Source organism: Acanthopagrus latus, chromosome 23, assembly GCF_904848185.1.
Source record: "Acanthopagrus latus isolate v.2019 chromosome 23, fAcaLat1.1, whole genome shotgun sequence".
Taxonomy (NCBI): Eukaryota; Metazoa; Chordata; class Actinopteri; order Spariformes; family Sparidae; genus Acanthopagrus; species Acanthopagrus latus.
Window position 1 is genome coordinate 10,987,529 of NC_051061.1, and position 21,779 is coordinate 11,009,307.

At 44.2% G+C, this 21,779-nt stretch overlaps 1 protein-coding gene across 3 annotated transcripts in view; it reads right to left on the bottom strand.

Moving 5' to 3' along the window:
* LOC119014422 (protein phosphatase 1 regulatory subunit 29) overlaps window positions 1–21,779 on the bottom strand; it is a 63,329-nt gene that overhangs the window by 6,359 nt on the left and 35,191 nt on the right. For 2 of the 3 annotated variants that reach the window (XM_037089584.1, XM_037089585.1), the window contains exon 3: window positions 308–986. In XM_037089584.1, the coding sequence (XP_036945479.1) occupies window positions 308–649 (342 nt within the window). In that variant the 5' untranslated portion in view covers window positions 650–986. Of the gene's footprint in view, window positions 1–307; window positions 987–15,924; window positions 16,003–21,779 lie in introns of those variants that run through there. The other variant, XM_037089586.1, reaches the window with a different exon arrangement.

A 21,779-nucleotide genomic window follows, 5' to 3' on the forward strand; every position in this document is an offset into this window, starting at 1 on the left:
ATTTTAGTGGGTCCAGTTTTTTTGGAAATAATTTGTACCCTTGATGATAAAATCTGGATTGGATTTAGTGACTCAGAGTGCAATTATGCCTGCAACAACACAATTATCCTTCACTCAACACAATTTAATTAATTATAGTCTTCTTCCAGTGCATGTTTCAGGCTCTGTGCTGTATTTACAGTACAATGAAGTGTCCTGTCCCATTTCAAAATAGAATAAAATGCATACGACTGAAACGTCGCCTGGTATACTGAACAATATTTGTGCATCAGGCTCAAAGCTTTTATCATCGGTTCCCCGCCATCACCTGTAGGTTGGCTTGTCCTGCGAAGGCTCCGTCCTCGATGTAGCTGATGTCATTCTTGGTGAGGTTGAGGTCGGTCAGGTTGGTGAAGCGGTACATGGAGCTGAAGAGCACCGCTTTGAGCTTGTTCTCATTCAGTCTCAAGTCATGGACTGTGTTGTTGATGTGCTGGGGGATAGTCTCGTACGGTGGTTGGTTCTGACTGCAGATAGCCAGCCACACATAGCCTTTGTCCCCCTCTATGAGCCAGCAGTCCCCATTGACTGTGTTGGGAAAGTGAGAGAGAAATAGGAGGGAGGGAAGAATAAGAAAAAGGAGAGTGGAGGTGGTAAAAGCACCCTGCATGATGCCGATGAAAGAAATGTGGAAGAGGGGAAGCTATAATTATCAAGGAGAGAAACGTAGGGGCAGGCAGGAAAGGAGGTTGTGTTGGCAGGAGAAAGGGAAGCAACAGAGGTTGCTAGGAAGGATTTTCAAAGAGGATAAGGGTGCTGAAACAGGGGCGAAGGCTTCACAATGCCAGTCACAGCTTTATGGTCATCATGGTGATTAGCAGGGGACCCATGTTATGTCATATCTTGTTGGACTGCAATGTGGAGTGACACAGCTTGTCTTCATAGTCCCTCTGTGGAATTCAGCTGTCACTGACCCAAACGGAAGGACCCTTGGAATAACGGAGAATCTGCAAAAGAGAACACAGCAAAAGTCAAATAAGAACAATGTGGAATATGGTGTGCTGATCCATGATGTTATACACGGAACATATTCTCTACATGCTTTTATACTTCTTCAAGGAGTGATGCTAGAGGGGTTTCTACAGTGTCAAACTCTGAGGAGTATGGCTGCTGGCCAGGCTGCTAGATTTGACAGGTTGAGAGTGAGAACGCCCTGTATACAGCAATGCCCCGGCAGGTACCCTTTAAACCCACTGCATCTGTGCTTAGTCACCCCTCTTGGTCCACCACCTCATAAGGCTATGAGGTCATCAGGCTTTGGCTGAAACCTACGTGTACCTGCCAGTCTCACCGCCCTCCTCAGAGGCACAGAGAGTCTTTTTTTAAACGCAGAGTGCAGCATTAATCACCCAAACGCTGACAGCACATTGTCTCCACAGACATCCCTTGTTATGACACTATCCTGCCAAAACCTAAGCTCTCCATCCCATCTGCATGTCATTTGAATAGCAGTCAAGCGTTTACATAAGGAGAGGATTAGCTGCCTGTTGCATCATGACAGACATTGTCCTCTCGCCTGCTCAGCAGCTGGGGAAAACATACTTACGATTACATGCACATTACACAAACACGGACACTTAAGTGGACACGTGCCCTCAGACGAGCATTTGCAGGTGTAGACATACGCTTTCAGCCACATGCATGTCCTCATGTAGGGGTAGCGTGTGTCCTCACAGGTAGTAGTTCAAGTCAAAGCAATCAAAATGGATTCTGATCAAAGCGCTAATGGTATGCTGTATGAAAAATACAGGATGTCTGTCGACACGCTGTAGCTACCGTCTCTCCCTTATGTCTTTCATCCCACAACTCTGCTGTTTTACATTCTAGTGATTTTTCTCCATCATTCCGTGAAAACAGCAAATAAACTCTCCCCCTCTCTCTCTCCCTCCCTGATAAAGAAAGGCCAAATTTCTTTCTTGTGCTCCAAATTCAGACTTCTGTCTAATTCCGACAGAGGATTGAACTCATTCCAGTCTATTCCAGTCCACGCTCCCTGGAGGTACCGGCAGAGATTCAGGTCCGTCCTCTTTTTTTAATCCACTTATTACCGCAGAAAACTGTGATACCTGAAGCACGTGTGAAATGGGACATTATCATGTTCATCTAATGACCTTCGGCACTTGCTACAGTCGGTAGCTGTTTCCTGAAGATGTGATATATACGAGAGATGCATTCAAATCACAAATCAACTTTTGAAGCCAGCCTCAACAGTAGCCCGTGATCTTTTTGATTAGAACATAAATCAGCCCCTGATTGCACTGAAATGATCACTTAGGCAACTTTGTGGTAAACTATCCCAAATCACGGATTATTTTTCTAGTTTCAAAGTTTGTATTTCAAGTATTGAAGTGTGTTTGTGGGCTAACATTTGCCTAAACAGCAAAGTCTATTCAGGATTGGGTAGATTAGGGTTGTAGAAAATTCTACAATACAACAGCAAAACAACAATGCTGCAAAAGATAAGAATCAAAAACCCCTCTACAAGCACAGCTCAGATGTTATTAAGTCTTTCCAATAAAACTATCATTTGAAAATACTGAATCTGAAACCTTTACCCCAACACCTGTAAATAATATACACATGCACACATTCATTCCACCGCTCCTCTGCACAGCCCTGCGCTCATGCATGTACTGGGACACTCCCCTGCCATTGATTTTCACGCTCTCCTGTCTGAGCTTCATCCTCCTCACATGAGACGTGATCTCATTTGGTGCCCCACATAGTGGAGCCCAGAGGGTTCACATGAGGGAAACAGGAAGCACAATGGGTCTGTATGTGTGCGTGTTTAGGGATATTATTACATAATTAGGAATATGGGACATGCAGAAGACCCGTCTCAGAGGGAGAGAGCATGACTCATAACGCGGATCCATTTGTGACTATGAAAATGTAGGACGCAAGATCAAACTTAATCCTTCTCCGCTGCGGACTGCTGATTATTAGTATGCATGCAGTTAAATTGTTTTTGTTTTTAAATCAACATTTAAATATTGCATGTTTTAAGTAAGTGACAATAAGTGGAGATGAGGTCACGGCCTATCGCTTTATGCACCCGTGCATACATCTACCCTGAGTAGGACACTGCAGCAGAAAGGGTGAGGATCTAGGAAGGTAACAGGTGAACAGGTGGTTCAAGGGTAGCTGCAGGTGTCTGACTGCCCTACTTCTTCTCCTGGAATACAGCACAAATCCTCCTTTTTTTCAAAAGCCTCCTCTTGTAGTTGAATCACTGCCATGCACCACAACAAGAATACAGCCGGAGTTACTAATTGAACATCACTGGCACATTTTAACCACCGACTATAACTAGGGCGCGTACAGTAGCACGCCCAGACCCGAGCCAGGCAAATTCAAGTGCTATCTGCTCTGGAATTTGAAGGCATCATTACAAATCATATGTTCACACATCATTCGGGGTATTAAAAAGTGAGTATGGATGACTTATGGAATGTGACTAAAAACATTTACTCAAGCACTCTACTTAAATACAAGTTTTAGGTACCATATACTTAAGCATTTTCAGCGGAACGCCTCCAAATCATGACGAAAATGTTGAATTGTGAAAATGTTCTGCAAAAAGCACTAAAAGTTTACTACACACACACACACACACACACACACACACACACACACACACACACACATACAAAAAAAAAAACACACTCTGGTCACTGCACCCATCTACAGATCTGGGTTACTCAAAGCACCTGCTCATTTTGATCTTCACTGTTGCAACTGAAACACACTTATGATTGATAGTGCCACTTAACCCTAATGCCAGCAAAATAGGGCGTTATTGTCATTGGCATCAAATTAGCGCGTCTCCTCCGCTTCATTAACCGCCATGATGAACCTCCTCCCTGAATTCTAACAGCAGCCGCTGAACGCTGACTGTGACAGGTGCTGGAACCGGAGCAGGTCCATATCTCTTCCATTAAAAGCATGACTCTTGGATCTGGGCCACCGTCAGTCCGTGTGTAAATGTATTTACCGCGACCCCTTTCTGTGCCGCTGGCTGCATACGATGCTGTCATTTTGAATTGTGTCACCTGCGAGCACCCTATTGAACTGACATGTCAAATCAAAGAGAGGCCGATTTATGCATGGAAAGTGTAGGGGCAAATCTGCACCGCGCGTTTCATTCAGTTTGCGCTAACAGTCTGTGTGTGATCAGTGTGTGATGAGCTCAGGCTTCAGCTCATGCTCAGACCTCATGCCTTCACACGTATTCTGAGAGTTGGAGGTCAGCCGTGAAGAAGTGAGGGGGACCTACTAGCGAACATGAAATGCCAGATAATGTTGTAAAACATATTTCTATCTGCTCTTTGCAAGGTTGTGAATTCATGGTTTATCTTTGAGTGCTCACACTCTGAACACAGCACATTTCCCCAAGGCGGTAGCCGCCGCAACATCCCAGTGTTTTTCCTGTTGCTGCTGTTTGATTTAGAAATAACAACATAATGATAACAATAATAAATATATATTAAAAAAACAAAACAAAACAATGGAATACTTCAACTAACAAAATAACAAAGAAAGGAAGGACACAACAGCTCCGCACATGTTGCTAAAATGGGGAAACCAGGGAAGAGGAATCACTTAGTGGCTCTCAACTGAAACACTAACCAAGAGGATTCCTGCCAGGCGATCTTAAGGGAATAAAGAAAGGTTTAACGACAAACTGGGAGGATAAGTGCAATACGCTCCAGAGCACAGCGCTGTATTTACTGAGGACGCTGAACTCTGTTGTCAAAACAGTCATAACTCTGTTTTATCGATTGCATTGAATCATGGTCCACTTTTGTCCTGATGTTTGGGGAATCTTAACGTGGACGCCTGCTCCGAGAGCAACTCCGGACAGCCTGCTCAGAAAGGTCACCGCCATCTTAGCTGACCCATCCCACTCCGAGCTCCAGGACGGAGGTATAAGGTCCTGGGGCTCCAGAGCTCCAGGTTTAATTGTTGCACTTTGCACACTGCTTAACTTTTTCACTCATTGTACTTAGTAACCTTGATGTGTCTTTGTCATTTGTTGTATGTAAATTAAAAGTTGTTAAATTTAAATATAGTAGTTGTTAATCAATACAAATATCCAAATGATTGTTTTGGCAGGTACCGGGGATCCTGGCTGTCGAGGCCAAGGTCTATTCGATATCACTGTGTTGGTGTTGTTCCAAGAATATCAGAATTAATGTTGTTCCTGGACCGTTATTACAACCGACTAATCACGCTGTTATAATGTCACAGCTTTGTAACTCCTGTTGTTGTTGTTTCTGGAGCACCATGTTTAATGTGTCTCCAGGACCATCATTTCTGCTTACGAAGAAGCAATGACGTCCACATTGTGAATAAGCTGTTGTGGCTGAGTGGTTTGAATAAAGAGCTCTCGCCCAGAAGACCAGGGCTCATATCACATTTATTTTGTCGGGAACGTACTCTCATTCCCACTTCGTCAGATTCGGTAGCTTCGTCAGCGGCCATAAGCGTCAGACTTTAGCGCTCTGCCCACCCCTCTAGAGTCAGGTTTTGATCTGAAGGGCATCAAGTTAGCTACGGGTTACGACATGTGACTGCTCCATAATGTGATTCATTTTATTTCACTACTCTTACTTTGTTTCTGTTTTTACACTTCATCCCTCATGTTACAACCCTGCAATATAAGTAATGGCTAAAAACAAAAACAGCAATATGTAATACACAATATCTGGTTCGACTTTAAAAATAAAGTGAGTTAACAACCTGTAAAAGTATGGCATTTTAACATCAAGGCAAAAAAGAAATAACTTCTTGGTTAGGATTAGCTCAAGCTCATATTTTGTGTTAAAATAACTACTACATTCAGTCTCGTAATGTGATTACATACATGCAAATGACATCTGTGGCATCACATTATGTAGGTTAACATGCTTACATGAATTAAACATAAATCACTCTCGGTCACAAATGGGATGCAAATCCTGGGCTGCGGAGGGGAAGTCCTGTGAATGTACAACCAGACCTCCCCTGGACTAAGACCTCATTTGCACTTTACACTACTACACTAGAGGAAAACTTCAATAAGTGACGCTATAGGGTATCTAACTGTGACGCATTCTACTACTGGCTGTATATGAGTGAGAGTAGTCCGTTGTAGGAAGGGGAACATAGGGACAGGTTTGCAGAAGCAAAGCTCACGAATCACACACAACCACCGCAAACAAAAAAACAATCTGACAACTCTTCACAGACCTTCTTCTGTCTGCACCTGCCTTTTTTCCCTCTTTGTCTCTCTCTTCCAAGGTCTCTAGATCTTTTTTTTTTTTTTTTTTTAATCCTCTCATGCCTCCACAGGCCTCGATATGTGTTCCCGTCACTTAATTTCCCTCACTTTGTCTCATTCTCACCTCTCCCTGAATCCCTTTCCCTTTCCCATCAGTCTGCCCCTGTTGTTTTGCTTTCTCCTGGTCCAGGGGCCAGTTCCCCGGAGTGCAGTCAGTGTGGTGCGGAGAGGTCGGGGCTGCGAGCAAAACACTCTTTCCTCTCCACTTCACACAGGGCTCGGAGATGAGACAAACACAACTACAGACAGATGAAGCTCCTCCGAGAGCTTTCACCACGTGTGTGTGTGTGTGTGTGTGTGAGAGCGGAACAGATCATTCCTCAGTGGCCAGAAGAGGAACCTGATAAAAGCAACGGTGCTACATTGTGAAGCGCTGCTGAACAAAATGTTGCTTGTTTTGCTCTTGGCAGGTTGTATTTGCACCTTCATATACATCTTTTACAATCTGTCCATACAAACAGCTACACAAATGACTGTTTGAACGTTCCGCCTTTATTGTGGAGCAGCCTTTCGTTAAGGAAGTGGGATAGAAAAAAAGCAGGAAGATATAAATAAATGAGGGAGATGAGAAGAGGGAAAGCAGAGAGAAAGAGAGAGAGAGGCAAGAGAGGGCGGAGGGAGAGAGGGAACAGATGACATGTTGCGTTTTGATCTTTGATTCCGCCACAATCTTCCTTTTTCACAGCTGCAAAGAACAGAGGCAAAGTCACAGACGCCGCGACACAAATCACCTCGGATGCACCGTGTTATTATGAGGCTCATCCAGGCTGCAAAAAAGCCCGACTTTAGAGAGCGAGCGAGCAGCATAAACAGAGAGAAAAAGGCAGAAAGGAATGAAAGGCGGGGGGGGCAGTGTTCTAACCACCTCTCTCAGGTTTGATCTATAATTCATGTTTCATCGCCATGTATGCCTTGAGATGATCTTTTCAACTGCTCCCTTTTTCTAAAAAATTCTTTTTACCTCTTACCCCTCTCACTTCTTCTCCGTCCTCCCTGACCTTCTCCGCGTGTTTGCGTCCGTTTCCGTTCGCCGATGTTTGACTTTTGGACCACTGTCATCTGAGGCCGCTCATGCATGACATCGTATCCATTTCCTGGATGCCCCGCAGGAAGAAGAAGAGGCGCAATGGAGCGTGACAGAAAGGAGGGCCCCGAGGTCTGGGGCTAAATGGAGCAGAGCACCTACCTTACCCCCCCCCGGTGCCTTCCGATTGACCACTGTACCACCTACCACGGGTCCAAGTCTATGCTCCGGCCTGATGGGGGCAGTAGAAGAATTTCTAGTAGAGAACCAGGGTAGATTCCACCCACAGCTGTGGTTAAAGCCTGAGAGAGCTGGCGGCTGAAACTCAAGAGCAGTTGTGGCAGCCATGTGGAAAGAAGCAGATTATTTTTTGCTACAAGCTAGGGCAGGGAAAGCAGGACAAGTGGCTTGGACTTGGGCAACGCAGGGGCCAAGGGAAAACAGAAATTGGATGATACGAACTACAAAGGATAGCGGGGATAACTCAGTGATTGAGGTCAGTGAAATGTCACAGATAGAGATTGCAGCCAGGGCAATAACGTCATTGTGAACAGAATGGAATCATGAATCTGTGGCCGAAAATGCTCTCTACAATCCAAACAGTGCACTTGTGATGCGGTACATGGAGAGGTCATTTCAAGAGGAGAAGTCAGTACAGTCTAAATGTCAGACGGGCGAGATTTAAACTTTATGCTAAGGATTTAAATCTTCAAATCAGCAAGTTCAAATCCATAAAAATGATGGTTAAAAAAGCTCAATAACTAAAGCGTACATAAATATCTAACTGCAACTCCAACAGTTATCAAAGGCCAACACCCAAGACCCAAGACTGAGAACATTAGTGTTGGCAAAGACCCACATCGAGCCATCGCTTAATAATAAGATCTACCACCAGCTCTACTCTCTCAAGGCCTCAGCCCCAGTCTGATGTTCTCGCTCATGACGTCTCTGAGCGGAAATATTTAGAGTAAAACATGATGGAACAACAATCGAAGACATAAAAAGTATATCCAGTTAATCCAAAATGCAGCAATCGGATGCCAACATATGTCTACAGGATCAATACATTGTACAGAGAGAGGTGTTTGTGTTTTGTGAAAAAGAAGGAGCTTGAAACGTATCAATCAATAGCACAATATCAGATCAATTTCTGGATCAACACATCAGATAAAAGCTGACTGGGAATGGACGAGGTTTCAATTACAGCTCAATAGACGCAGCAGCAGCTAATGAAAACAAATGGATGAAGTAAAGCCGCCGTCGGACAGGATCTATTTCTCCAGGGGAGCTTGAGTGGTTTGAATGCTGCATGTGGCCGCAGTAATTCTAATCCCACAGATGTGCATACTGTGTGTGATTCCAATCGACAAGGGTGACAGCATTGGTTTGTTGCATCCAGAATTGAACTTAATATGTATCCAGTGGTGTCACTCTTACAAATGTTGAAACAGTGCCAACTGCTAAACAATGGTACTGACTATAGCTGAGTTAAATCTGCACAACCACAAAACGCAAGCATTTGAGAGAGAAAAGGGAGAAGACGTGCATCGGCTCATCTTCATTTTGTTAGTTTAAAATGTAGCAGAAAGATCACACGGTCACCGAACCCCAAATGTCTAGTTTCTAACATGTGTTTAATGTGATATCGTGCCGTGGCCTTCCTTCACAGGACGCAGGCATTGTAGCCCTGCTGTTCATAGCTTATACAGCCTATTGATTTTTGGCTACGTAACCCGGAGGTGTTTCATTTTCAGAAAGCTAACAGACTCGTGTTTTCCTAACGTGAACTCCGACAAACATGCTCACAATCTATTAGAGGAATACCTCTCTTCCTCAACACGCAAGCATGCACACATTGTGGGGGCCGCTGTGGGTTTAACATATAATGTTTCGCACATACGAGACCACAGGTTAAGCTGTGCTCTCGATCAAAACGCAGTGCGTTTGCCACTTTCAATGCATGCGTTATCCTCCAGCCTACCCACTTCTACCACTGCTGTCATGGCAACAATGTATCAATGCTGAAGGCGCGAAGGCACAATCACTGTTTGGTCACGAGAGGAGCATGGAAAAAATGGAAGATGGGGGTGGTGGGGGGGGCGGGGGGTTTAAGTGAATTTCAAGCTAAAGCAGTTAATAGGAGGAGATTGAGTGATAATAGTGATGATGGTGAGAGTGCTGTGATGAGCAAAAGGGGGAATGGATGATAAACGGGGGGGCTGTCGGGAGGAAGAATGAAGAGTGGCACTGATGGATCAGCAGTAAGTTGCCGTGCTTCACTGTCATATTCATCTCTCTTATTTGATTCGTGGAGACGGAGGCAGTAATCATTTGGCCGACACTCCACCATGGCAGAATTGATATGGGGTAGATTGGTGCCAGTCTTTCCTTGAGATGTGTGAAACGCTGCCAGGCATAATGCTGTTCAATAACATTTGATATTAGACTTTGATTAGTTTTGCGTTCCCTGTGATTAAATGGGAGCTCCAAAGAGCTGGCTGATTTGGCGGTCATTCAAACTGAAGGACTGTCACGCCACAGTCTGGGGTATACATCCAGAACAGTCGGTGGTTGAGCTAAGGTGACAAAAGCACTTTGGTTAAAGGTGTAATCCGTAGAATATGCCTAGAAATTGATGGTAGCGTCACAAACAAGGAGGCAGCATATCACCACCAACAACTGCGGCCCTTTGCTAGCAGTCCTTGGCTGTGGTTAGCCACAATTGGCTTATTAGCTTGTTAAAGGGTACATTACAGTATTTATCTGATAATTAAAGAAAATATCTGTGAGATTATTACATTTCTTGACATTTGTGGATTTGTTTGGTCATTGACAGAAACAGCTGTCATGTTACAGCTGAAATTACAGCAGCTAACAGTCTGTGGCACCTTGCAATATAAGTACAAGTACAAATTGGTATTACGACAGGACAAATCAAAACAGCTACTCTGCCTAAAGGGAAACGAAAAGGTCACAGAAAGTGTCAGAAATGAGACCATATCTTGATTTCACGCCTGAAGTGACATGGCAGCTCACTGGGACGAAGTCGATCCGTTTATTTCTGGATGTAAACCCCCCTCGTCAGGATGCACCTTTGAAATATTGAACTACAAAAGGCTTGTGTTTGCATTTCTACGTCTAACTGTGTGCATTTCCATGAAAGCGGACCTACGAGCCCGCTCAGGAGAGCGATGTGCCGTGCTGACTATTTATGTGCGTGTCATGAATATTCCAGAAGCCTAATTGCACTTTACAACATTGAGGAAACCTTCGGCAAGCCTGAAGGTAAACCACAGAGAACAGGAAGGAGCAAGTAAACAAATACTAAGATTTTCTTTGTTTCTCGAACCTTATGAATCTTCCCTTTGAGCTCTGTTAGCTGAAAATGGGCCACTGAGATTGCCACGGTTGCCGTGTTGGAAAAGCCTCCCACTGAGCTCTGACGTTACACAAGCAAATTCACCAAATGGCACACTGCGGCATTGGTTCATTGTTCATCTAAATTAAGAGACACGAGCAAATCAAAGAGCGGACGTCTCTCCGTTAGTCCTACGACCCTACGATCCTCACTGCCCTGATCGCTCATTTATATTTCAGTCGGAGACACTTCAGTTGAGGAATTGAGCCCTTATTGCAAAACGGTTATACAGCAATATCTGCTGCAAAAGGCTTCACTCAGAAAGAATCCAAGCAGCAACAAGGATTCTGCCGGGAGCACTAATCCCTCAGAATCATAAGCACATTAACTTTAGTATGCACAATTCACAGAGAGAGAGAGAGAGAGAGAGAGAGCTGTAAACAGATATACGATTTTAGCCAAGTCAACAGTATTCAAAAGCACTAAAAAGAAAGAGGAGGAGGTTAGGGTGATGCAAGGTGCCGCAGAAACAAGGATGAGACGTGAAGAAAGAGGGAACAGAACCCAGAGTGTGGACCAAAATGACGCCGGTTAAACTGGCACTATGGAGGAGTGTTCCTCAAAAGCTAAACAGCTTAGCGTGCTTGGAAAAAGGCTGCTGCCTGCAAACGGCTGCATCTGAATGTGTTTATGTTCACGCATCTTGGCTTCCTATTTGATGCAAACCTCAGCTTTGACAACCAAGGCAAACGTTGCTGTTAGATCGCGTTTCTTCCAGCTCAGATTCTATCAGTTTTATCGCCGGCTGATTTGTGCAAAGTCGTGTCTGGTCATGTCTTTTCTCAGCCGAATTACTGTGATGCGATAGACTCGTGTCAGCCAGGGCTCCCTCCACTGTCTCAGAACGGTGCAAAATGCTGCTGCCCAGTTATGGACTCAGCATGTTTGAGGGGCAGGGGCAGTTGTTGTGCATGCTGTGGGGCACCAGGGCGCAGGAAGACATGACTGGATTTAGATCTACCACCTTTTGTAAACCGGATGGACACCCGAGAGGGCACTTTATCACGTTTTATCGACCACAGGGGGCATCATTTAGGCTTGATTGCCTCGTGTAATTGAAATACAGCAGATAGATGGATAGAAAAAATAATTCACTGTAATAATTGCGGCTTAGCGAAGTAAAGTCGTGATTCCCTCAAAATCCCACTGAGATTACAAAGACTGGTCTGATCAAACCTTGTCTAATAATATTTTCAACTGAAATCAAATTGGTAAATAATGATGGTAATGGTTCTCCGTTCCTATTCTGCTGTGATACATTTGGGAGCAATGACAGTCTAGTGCAATGTCATGATGTCCCCCCAGTGCAACATTCCCAGCCTGTCTTTTTAAATCATTCATTTCTTTTTTTTTTCCAACACTACATTGGCTGAGTTTGTGTTGAGCGCAAAGTGTGAGGTGAAACTGCTGTATTGTAAGTATCTGAGCGGGACACAGAATAGCACCCCGAGGTTGCCCGAGGTGCAGCGACAACACAAGAGAGTTTCTTGTATCAAAAATTTAATTTGACGTTGTCAGGAACAGGGCATCCTGACGGGCTCAGAGACAACATTAAAACACTGAAAACGTTTGATTTTAGCATTAAAAGAAAAGCAGTTTTTTTCTTAGGGGAACAATGGAGCATTCTGGGTAGTGAACATACTATAGTCTTGTGATTAATATGAATGTCCATAGTCGGTCCCCTTGCACCAAGTGTGCTGACAATGCACCACATGGTGAGTGGAGCACAGTTGCAAGGCTGAATGAAGACCACCGCAGTAGCTGTGCTAAGCTAAGCTACCGCGCTGATGACTGTAGCGAGCGGTAGACTTTTCATTCAAGGATCGGCTCTTAGTTGGACAGGAAGGGGAAAATGTGGATATGGGTTGTATTCAGAAACCATTCCCTCTTCGTTCAGCCGGGTAATTGTGCTCCGCTCACCATGTAGAGCCAAGTTTTCTACCCAAAGTTTAGTGCCAGGGACTACTTTTCTCAAGACCACACTCACATTTCCTTACACCCAGACTAACGGCCTATGTGGTGTTGGGGTATAGTACTTGGTTCTTGCAGGGGGAAACACACTGAGTTCGTCCAGAGGTTCCTTGTCCTGCAGCAAAAGCACGGCTTTAGTCGTTACGTTAAAAGCAAGTTGGATAGACCGGCACTTTAATCTCATTGTCTCCAATATCAGTGGGCACAGAAATAAGGTCCAGAGAGAATAGAGTTCATGGCAGGGCTGAATTCTCTTATGAATCAGAGTAAAGTGACTCAGCTTTACTGCAAAACAATGTTTTTACATACTTTATATTAACTTACCAACCAATACTCTTCGGAACTAGTTTGGGGGCATAAACAGTATCTTGTTCCCAGTGTATATTGATTTATTTTTATTAACTATGAGTCGAAGGGAAGGCCAGGCAATGAGTCATGGTAAATAATGATAGCGATGGCAGTGACTGTCTGGAGCTCCCAGATGGACGCCTTCTCATACAGTTAGCCTGCAGGCCAGCATCCTATACTGTCTGCAACAGATTATTACATGGGTCAGCTGAAACCCTACACTGGTTCAGACAGCGGAGCGACTCGTGCTGACACATGTGACACGAGTACTTCCTATGAGTGCGTGTAAATGTACACGCACTCATAGGAAGATAGGTCCAAAAAGCGCTTTTCACATTTGTTAGTCCATTTTTCTTTCGTTCTCTCTCTTCTCTTGCCTCTCACTTGTGTGTATTTCTATCCACCTTATCAGAGTAAGTGACTAGTGTGATTATCGATTGTGTTCTACTTAACAAACCCACAAAAAAAGCACCCAATACAACAAATACACAGCGATAAACGCCAAGATGTTGTGACTGTATATCTATTTATATATTTATATTGTATAGTTATATTTTCTACTTTTTAAAATCGTTTATATTGTTAATTATTTTCTATTCTTTAAATAGTTTATATTGTTAATTTGTTATATTTTCACTTAATAGTTATTTGATGCATGCACCAACATCACCACAATTCCTCGTATGTGTAAAATCGTACTTGGCAATAAAGCTTTTCTGATAAAGCTTTTCTGATTCTGTATGTAAATGGATAAATCCTCATGAATGTACACATACAGGAGCGTACTTTGTGGAGGGGAGCAGGTGTGCTTTGCTTAAAGCGAAATGTTATATCCTCCAAAGAGATCCAGTTGGCAGACATGCAACGATGCAAGCAAAGCAGTGTGTACGCATGTGTGGGTGGGGGTGTATACTTGCTTTTGCGCTTCAACAATACACTTGGACAGTATGCATGAACGTCGAGCATCTGCTCCTGGACTACACTGAAACAGTAGGCATGCATTGCGCACAGTATGGATTCACTTATGCATGAGCAGTTATACATGCATGGCTTTTTACCCTCCCTGCGTATTCCGCATTATTATTGTTTCTTTTGGGGGTGATGCTGACAAACCTTCTGCACTGCTAAACTAGGCCAACGCGTGGCTGCCGGCAAGTGAAAAAAAAAAAAAAAAAAACAAGATGGAGAGACAGAGAAGGGGAGAGAAGAGAGGGAGATGGAGAGGAGAAAAGGAGGTAATGAAGAAATTACATGAAAGCGCAAACTATCGAGCGAGTCACTCGCTGTCCTGATGTAACTGTGCTCCCTTGATGTCGCAGTGACCCACAGATTGCTGGTATTATCGCGTCGCATCAGACAAGAAAAGTAGGCAGACTGACACAATATGAGAGCAGATGAAAAGATTGATAGATAAATAGATTTTGTTTCCTTTTAACAACAGGCGTCACAGAAAGAAACGAATGACACATGAGCGGTGCTTTAATATCTGTGCTTACAAGCTGCTCAGAGTTAAGGACATCAGATCAGTGTCTAAGACTCGGCCTAAGAGGCTTTAATGCTCGTCTGTAATCTATTGTTTCCAGTAAGTAGTGCAGATTCAACTTAAAGCTTTCTCTAATTTGAACCGGGGGAAACGCCAAAAATGAATGGTGTTCTTTGATATCCCAAATGACGCGCGTTCAACGTCCACCGGGGAATTTGTAGCACTGTTATTACTGATTGAAAGAGACACAACCTCTCATGACACATTCCCATGTCAAAGTCAAGATTTCGTCCCCGCTGTGATGTTTTACAGGGTGGAGCTCAGGTGGTTGTCCATTAATGGGCTCTGTCTCCGTCTCTTCCCGTCAGCGGCGAGGGCGATATGCATCCCTGCCCTGTGCTTCCTCTGGTCACACTCACGGAGGGCCAAATCTGGCAATGCGAGCATCACCGTGTGATACCCAGCGTGGTGTTATTGACTCAGACATCATTCTTGGATCTCACCAGCTTTGTTTATTCTGAAGCTTTGATTTATTTTATTTTTTTTTTTTTTTTACTAAAGAATGATAAATGGTAGTAAATAGATGTGTGCTGTATTAAGGAAATCTGACTCACTGAAGACTGACTGATTTGCATTTCATTCCAAGAATGTTGTGCCAACAATTTCATCATTTTTCTGAACCTGGCTTTTATTACAGTATTGTAAAAATTCACCACATTGTTTCCCCAGAAAGTTTGAACACGGTGCAAAACGCGAATAAAAACAGAATGCACTGTGATGAACTGTGATTATTCTGTGAAATCTTAATCACTGTTATCCACTGTTATCACCACATTGCGCTGTTGACTTAGGCTCTGTCTGCGTGTCACCACATTGTTTTAGCAGTGTGTGCGGACGTCTTCAGTGAGACAACAACAAGAAACAACGCACAACAACAATCCTATTGGACCAAAAGCTGTCTGGTTTCCATTTGGTTCACTTCCATGTAAATGAGGTGCTTGGGCTCTCTTAGCTGAAGCAGATGTTTCTGAAGGCATTAACCATAGTAACTGAAACATCCCCAGACTCCCCTTACAAATCGTGTGATTATAAGAGTTGTTGCATGAGAAAAAAAAAGAAATCTCAACACACTTTTAGAAACAGCCATGGCAAATCATAAACCATCTGCGCCGAATTCGACATTCAATACAAAACATCAAGACTTTTTTTTTCCTTGAGAAAGGTGTTGCGGCGTCGCCTTGAAAGCCCGTCTGCTTCTGTGTCTGAAGTGCGTCTTAAATCATCTGTTTGACTAATAACTAGCGACTAATAAAGGCTACCTCTTGTCATCCGTGGTCAAAGTCACCAGGCGCTTGATTTTGAGACGAGATGCATTAAATGCCAGGTGTGAATGTGAACCTGTGATCAGACCCCTCGGAACGGATGGTAAATCCAAATGTGAGCAGCCTCTCGGTGGCACATGTTAGTTCTTGGGGCTTGTCTTCCTGCAGGTCTTCCCACTTGCTGTTAAGTGTTAAGACGGCACATGAAAAAAAAAAAAAACGCTGATCCCTTCAGTGCTGCGTGGTAGTGAGTGTCAAAACAGAGTCAGAGTTTTTTTTTTTTTTTTTAAGTAGGCATGCAGATGGAAATGTGGTGGGAAAGGAGGGGAAATGGAGGGTGAAACGGGGACATGGGAACAGAGGAACGGGGCTGATAAAGAGAACAAAGGGCTTGACACCAGATACGAGAGGAGCTGTGACAGATCACGTTATGAAACTCTCCCATGGCTCTGAGAGAGGGGGCATGTGGGAGAGACAGGAAGTGTGAGGGAGAGAAAGAGTGTGTGAGAGACAGAGCGACAGCGCGTGAGAATCAGAGACAGTGAGAGGGAACTCTCGGCTCCGGGGTCAAGAACGTCCGTCCTCAAGGGGTCAGATGATCAGGTCACAAATGTTACAGCGCAAGGCGAGGACGGGAGTGAAGAGAAAGCAAATAAAGGATGGGGTGACCGAGAGAAGATAAAAGACAGAGGGGGGCAAGGAAGAGGGCAGGAGAGAGCAGAGATGAAGAGATGCAATTAGAGAGGGGAGCAGAGAGAGAAGACAAGGCTCTGATAAACTACACAGAAAACAAGGCGGAGAGAGGAAAAGATAAGGGGAAGAATGTTCTCAAATTTAGATCAAAAAAAAAAAAAGGCGCAAGAAATGGAAAAAAAATAACAGATCCGTGACGAGATGCAGACGCTTGAGCGCAACATTAATAGTCCAACTCGATAACGGCATCAGTGGAAGATTAATTCCGGGAGTTGTGTGTCGCCGCTCTCACATGTACCACCACCGGACCGACTGAGGTGACGGCAGCTGAATGTCAAAGACGCTGTAAACAAACATTTACAAACATCTTCGGAGAAGGAAGGAGGGGGAAAAAAGCTCATATTTTTAACGGCTTTGTGTTTATGTGAAGGTGGGAAGGTGATGTGAGAAATGAGAGACACACAACACCTTCTTCCATCCAACTCCCAAAAGAAGACAATAGTGTGTTCGCACATACAAAGACTCACGCACAGGCACAGACTCTAACCCCTCTTTCACCACGCAGGAGTCCACAGTATAGTCACAAAGGGGGGAGAGTGTCACGGTGCTGTCTACAGTCCTTGTCCTGTCAGTCCATTACAGCCCTGCTGAGGCTGTAATATGTCACGTCATCAGTTGAAAGGGGTTAAATCATTTGTGGAGTCAGAGCACCTGCACCTGTCTAACCAGATGTGCACGCCAAACCGTGGACGAGATGCTGAAAAAGCAAAAGTAAAAAAACTTCTTTGCGTCAGAGCTACCGCCTGAAAGGTTATCCGTCTCTCTCTCTCTCACATATTCCCTGCTCGCTCTCCCTCCCGCTGTCTCCCCTGATGTCCCCGAAGCGCAGCCCCCCTGCCGAGAAGCGTATTATCTCACACCGGGAGTTTTAACTAAGTGCCACTTCCCCCAATTAGCATCTCCGAAACGACAAGATTTGTCAACCGCGGTTGCAGCGCTTGGAGAATCGCAGGCACGGAGCAGAAACTGAGATTAAATGCACGTGAGAGTCCACGCGCATCAGCACCTGTCTCCCGCCCCGAGGTACAACAACCGTCTTGGTCTCTTGGGGAGAGAGAGCTGAGGTTTTGTTTTTTTTCCCAACACTTTCTACACAGCGGGTTTAAGCCTCAGTCCCCGGTTTTCATTTTTCCATCCAAAATCATCAGACCGTGTGGATTCTGCAGCACAACAACAACAACAACAACAACAACGTCAGACCTCTCAGATTCCTCCCCGCTTGTCCGTCATCTCTGACATTCAGTGCCTTTCATGGAAAATGCTCATTTTTTTCCCTCGTGTCCCTCCTTTTTCTTATTTCATCGCTCCTCACTGCCATCTTCTTTCGCAGAGGGACTCATTAAAGTTTTATCCGGCCATATCTTACACATTGTATGAGCTTCAACAATGTTTAATTCTGTTGGTAGTTTGCAGATACAGGATGACGTGTGTATAAGTTAATGATTAATTTTGTCCCTCCCTTGGCGCTCGGAATGCATCGCGCGACGGTGGAACTGAGCACGGGTCAAACCGGCACATCCCAAAATTTTGAAACATTCATGAAATCAAAACTAGTCCGGGAGAGTTGTTATCACGCTGGCTTAGCGTAGCATGGATCTTAAAGCTAACTATGTCATTGACATATATAACATTGTCGCATTCGCATCAGATAGATACTTGACTGAACTATTCAAATCCTAATTTTAAAAAAGCTATAATGTTTCTAGCAAGCACTCCGCAGTCTTGAGTATAAACCCATTTAGCTGAACTTTATTTTTCTAAATTGCGGCTAGCAGGGGGTGCAAATCATCAAAAAGGATGGAGTCGAGTTCAACGTGACGCCGCCGTTAGAACAGTTAGAACAGTAAGTGTGCACGGCAGGTTGTTTTGTGCCTTATCCTGCGCACATAATTTACATGCATGCACACACTAGATGTTAAACTAGATGAGTACATTTTGTTTCTGGGATTAAACGGCAGCTCCAGATGTGAGTAGATGCATTATAGTACTCACTGTTTCTCAACTGGATACACACACACACACACACACACACACACACACACACACACACACACACACACACACACATTCGGTACACAAGATTAGTCAACATTACAAGCTGCCCAGAAACACTGACCTGGATATAAACCTGTGTGTGTGTGTGTGTGTGTGTGTGTGTGTGTGTGTGTGTGTGTGTGTGTGTGTTTGTGCGAGAGAGGCTTATACATAACATTAGGAGACTTGTGTGTTGCGGGAGAGGTTGTTTTTCTTTGCGATGTCTCTTGATGCTGAATAGCCTTGCGGAAAACACACAAAGATGTGGATACACAAATAAAAAAAGACAAGCACACAGTTCTCTTGCTGTTGGTTTTCGTCATTGTCCTCACACACTTTACTTTTTATGTGCCCTAACGTTTGAAAAAATAAGCCACGTTAACAAAAAATCTGACGAATAAGATAGTGAGGAGTTTAGCATAGAATGCGAGGTCAGTATGCACCCTAACCGCCCGGGCGCACAAGTGCAGCAAACACTCGAGCCTCGGACTACGTTTAAAAGATTTATCACCATTCTAGCCTCCCTCTATCTCTTTCACCCCGACCATGCGGTCACTCACTACTAAATCATTTCTTCGGTATTTTATACGCTCGCTCCAGTCCCTTCACGCCTCCATTCTCACCACACTCCATCCTTCCTCGACTTCCACTCTTAACCTTGCCCCCCCCCACACCCATTAATTGATCGTCCCACCTGTCATTCTCTCACTATATCTCCCTCCCTTCATTCTTCACTCCGGGCGATCCGCTCTGAACCGGGTCTCATTAGTCTCCCACTTGAAAGCAGATTTCTTTGTCTGACGCAAGCGGCCGAACAGGAGGCTTTTGCTAACGAAAGGCACTTTAATCAAACCAGATTCAAATTGTACATTTATCAGAGAGAAACCTGGAGAAAGAACAGTTCAGGTAAATCAATCAAAATGTCAAAGTAAAGTTTAAAACCCTGATAGTCCACAACAGACTTTGAATTTTAAGGACAAGCATCTTAGCGCCAAAGTTTCATTAGTAATTACACAATGTAAATGTTCTACCTAAAGATCCAGTGTGTAAGATTTAGGATGATCTGAAATGTTTACTTGCATATATGCATAATTATGTTTTTTATTAGTGTATAATCACCTAAAATCAAGAATCATTGTGCTGTTACTTTAGAATCAACCATTAATGATTGCAAAGGGGGAATGTCCTCTCACTGAATCGACCATGTTGCTACAGGAGCCCAGAATGGACAAACCAAACACTCAGTCTGGCGAGGGCCTGTAGCCACCGTACTGTGCTGTGTTAATAGTTTCTTGTGCACGTACAAGATCTCAGTTTAAAAAAAAAAAAAAAAAAAAAAGGAGTCTGCACTAACAGAAGCTCGTCTTTCCCACAGAAAAACACTGCTCCTGAAACGCCTCATCAGTTTTCCCGCCTTTAATTCCAGGAATTTATGACCGTCACACTGCCTCACCATGTCACACATCTGCATAATTTATGCCGGTAATGGCTCGTTCGGCATGCGAGAATTTTATTTAGCACAGCTGCTCAGCTGTTGTTAGAGATGCTGGGTCGGACACATGTGAGCTGACCAATCAGAGGGGACTGGGTATTCATGAGGAGGGGCCTTAAAGAGGCAGGTGTGTTTCAGACACAGGGGGAATACGATGCTGCAGCACCGGACAGTATGAGGAAACATGTTTTTTTAAGCACTCAAGCATGTGAACTTAAACAGAGTATATAAACACAATTGTTCAAAAGGGATTTTCTTTGATTACTGTGTGGGGTTACAGAACACGTATCTGCACATGTTGAATCTTGTTTGACTGACAGATAGCACACAAGGATGTGACTTGAGCCTGTGCGGAAGAGAAATAGCTACAGAAGGGAGAAGAGATGCTTCAGGACAATGAATCATGATAAAATGTGAATGGGAGGCAGTTGAAGGCCGGGTGGCTGAAAACCAGATGGACGATTGAATAAATTAATCAAAAGACATATTCCTGAGTGCCACCCTCTCTTCTTCACATGGATACAACGGAGCCAAGGTGATGAGGTCAGACGGTGAAAATGAGCCGCGGGTCGGGGGAGGCGGTAGAAAAAAAAGAAGCAGCGAAAGCAGCGCTGGGTAAAAACGGCACGAGGAGGAAAAAGAAGATTTCAAGCAAGCGGGTGAACAAGAAGCGTGGGAAAGAGGGAAAGCTTTTGTGATTAGGAGTGCGAGAAGACGGCGAGAACGAGTGCCTGAGAAAGAAGTGAGAAAGCGATAAAGGGAGGGAGAAAGCGGGAGGGAGGAGGAGAGACAGCGAGAGAGCACGAGATGACAAAGAACAATGTTGGAGAAAGTAAACAGCTGTTTTTGAGTCGACACTCGGAGACAGATAACAAGAGCGAGCCTCATTATAACTCCTATTGTCCCCTGGGCTGCTTTGGAAATTTTAGAAGCCGTCATCTTCAGTTTACCTGCTGTACTCTCTCGCTCCCTCTATCTCTCTTTAGCTCTCTCACCTCCCTGACAGCTTGGCAGGGGTTAGACTATGTTCCCATAATTATGTCTGGATTTTTTTTTTTTTTTTCTGTCTCTCTCTCTTCTAGCTGACACCCTCCAGCGAGCCACAGCAGGAGATCCAATTTAAAATGAGGGAATCAGTGGCTGTGCCTTTCCTCGGAGCAGTAACAATGTCCAGCAGCCACTCTAGGTGGGATGATGTACATCGAGTTCAAGTAAACACAAACACTAGCATCTATCTATCTATCTATCTATCTATCTATCTATCTATCTATCTATCTATCTATCTATCTATCTATCTATCTATCTATCTATCTATCTAGTCATCTATCTATCTACCTTTTCCTGTCCTCTCTCTAATTTTCTCCGTGGGCGACAGTACAGCATTATTCTCCGCCGCGAAGGTACGAGCATGTAGGCATATCAGCATATGGCCTGTGATCATACAGAAACAGAAGCTGGTTGGGAGAACAATGGCTCCGGTTGTGAAAACAATGGCTTCACACACGTCTGACTGCGACGGTAATGAGCGCTGCCACACTCTCCCCGTTTTGTAAGCCAAGTGTGTCTCGGTTGC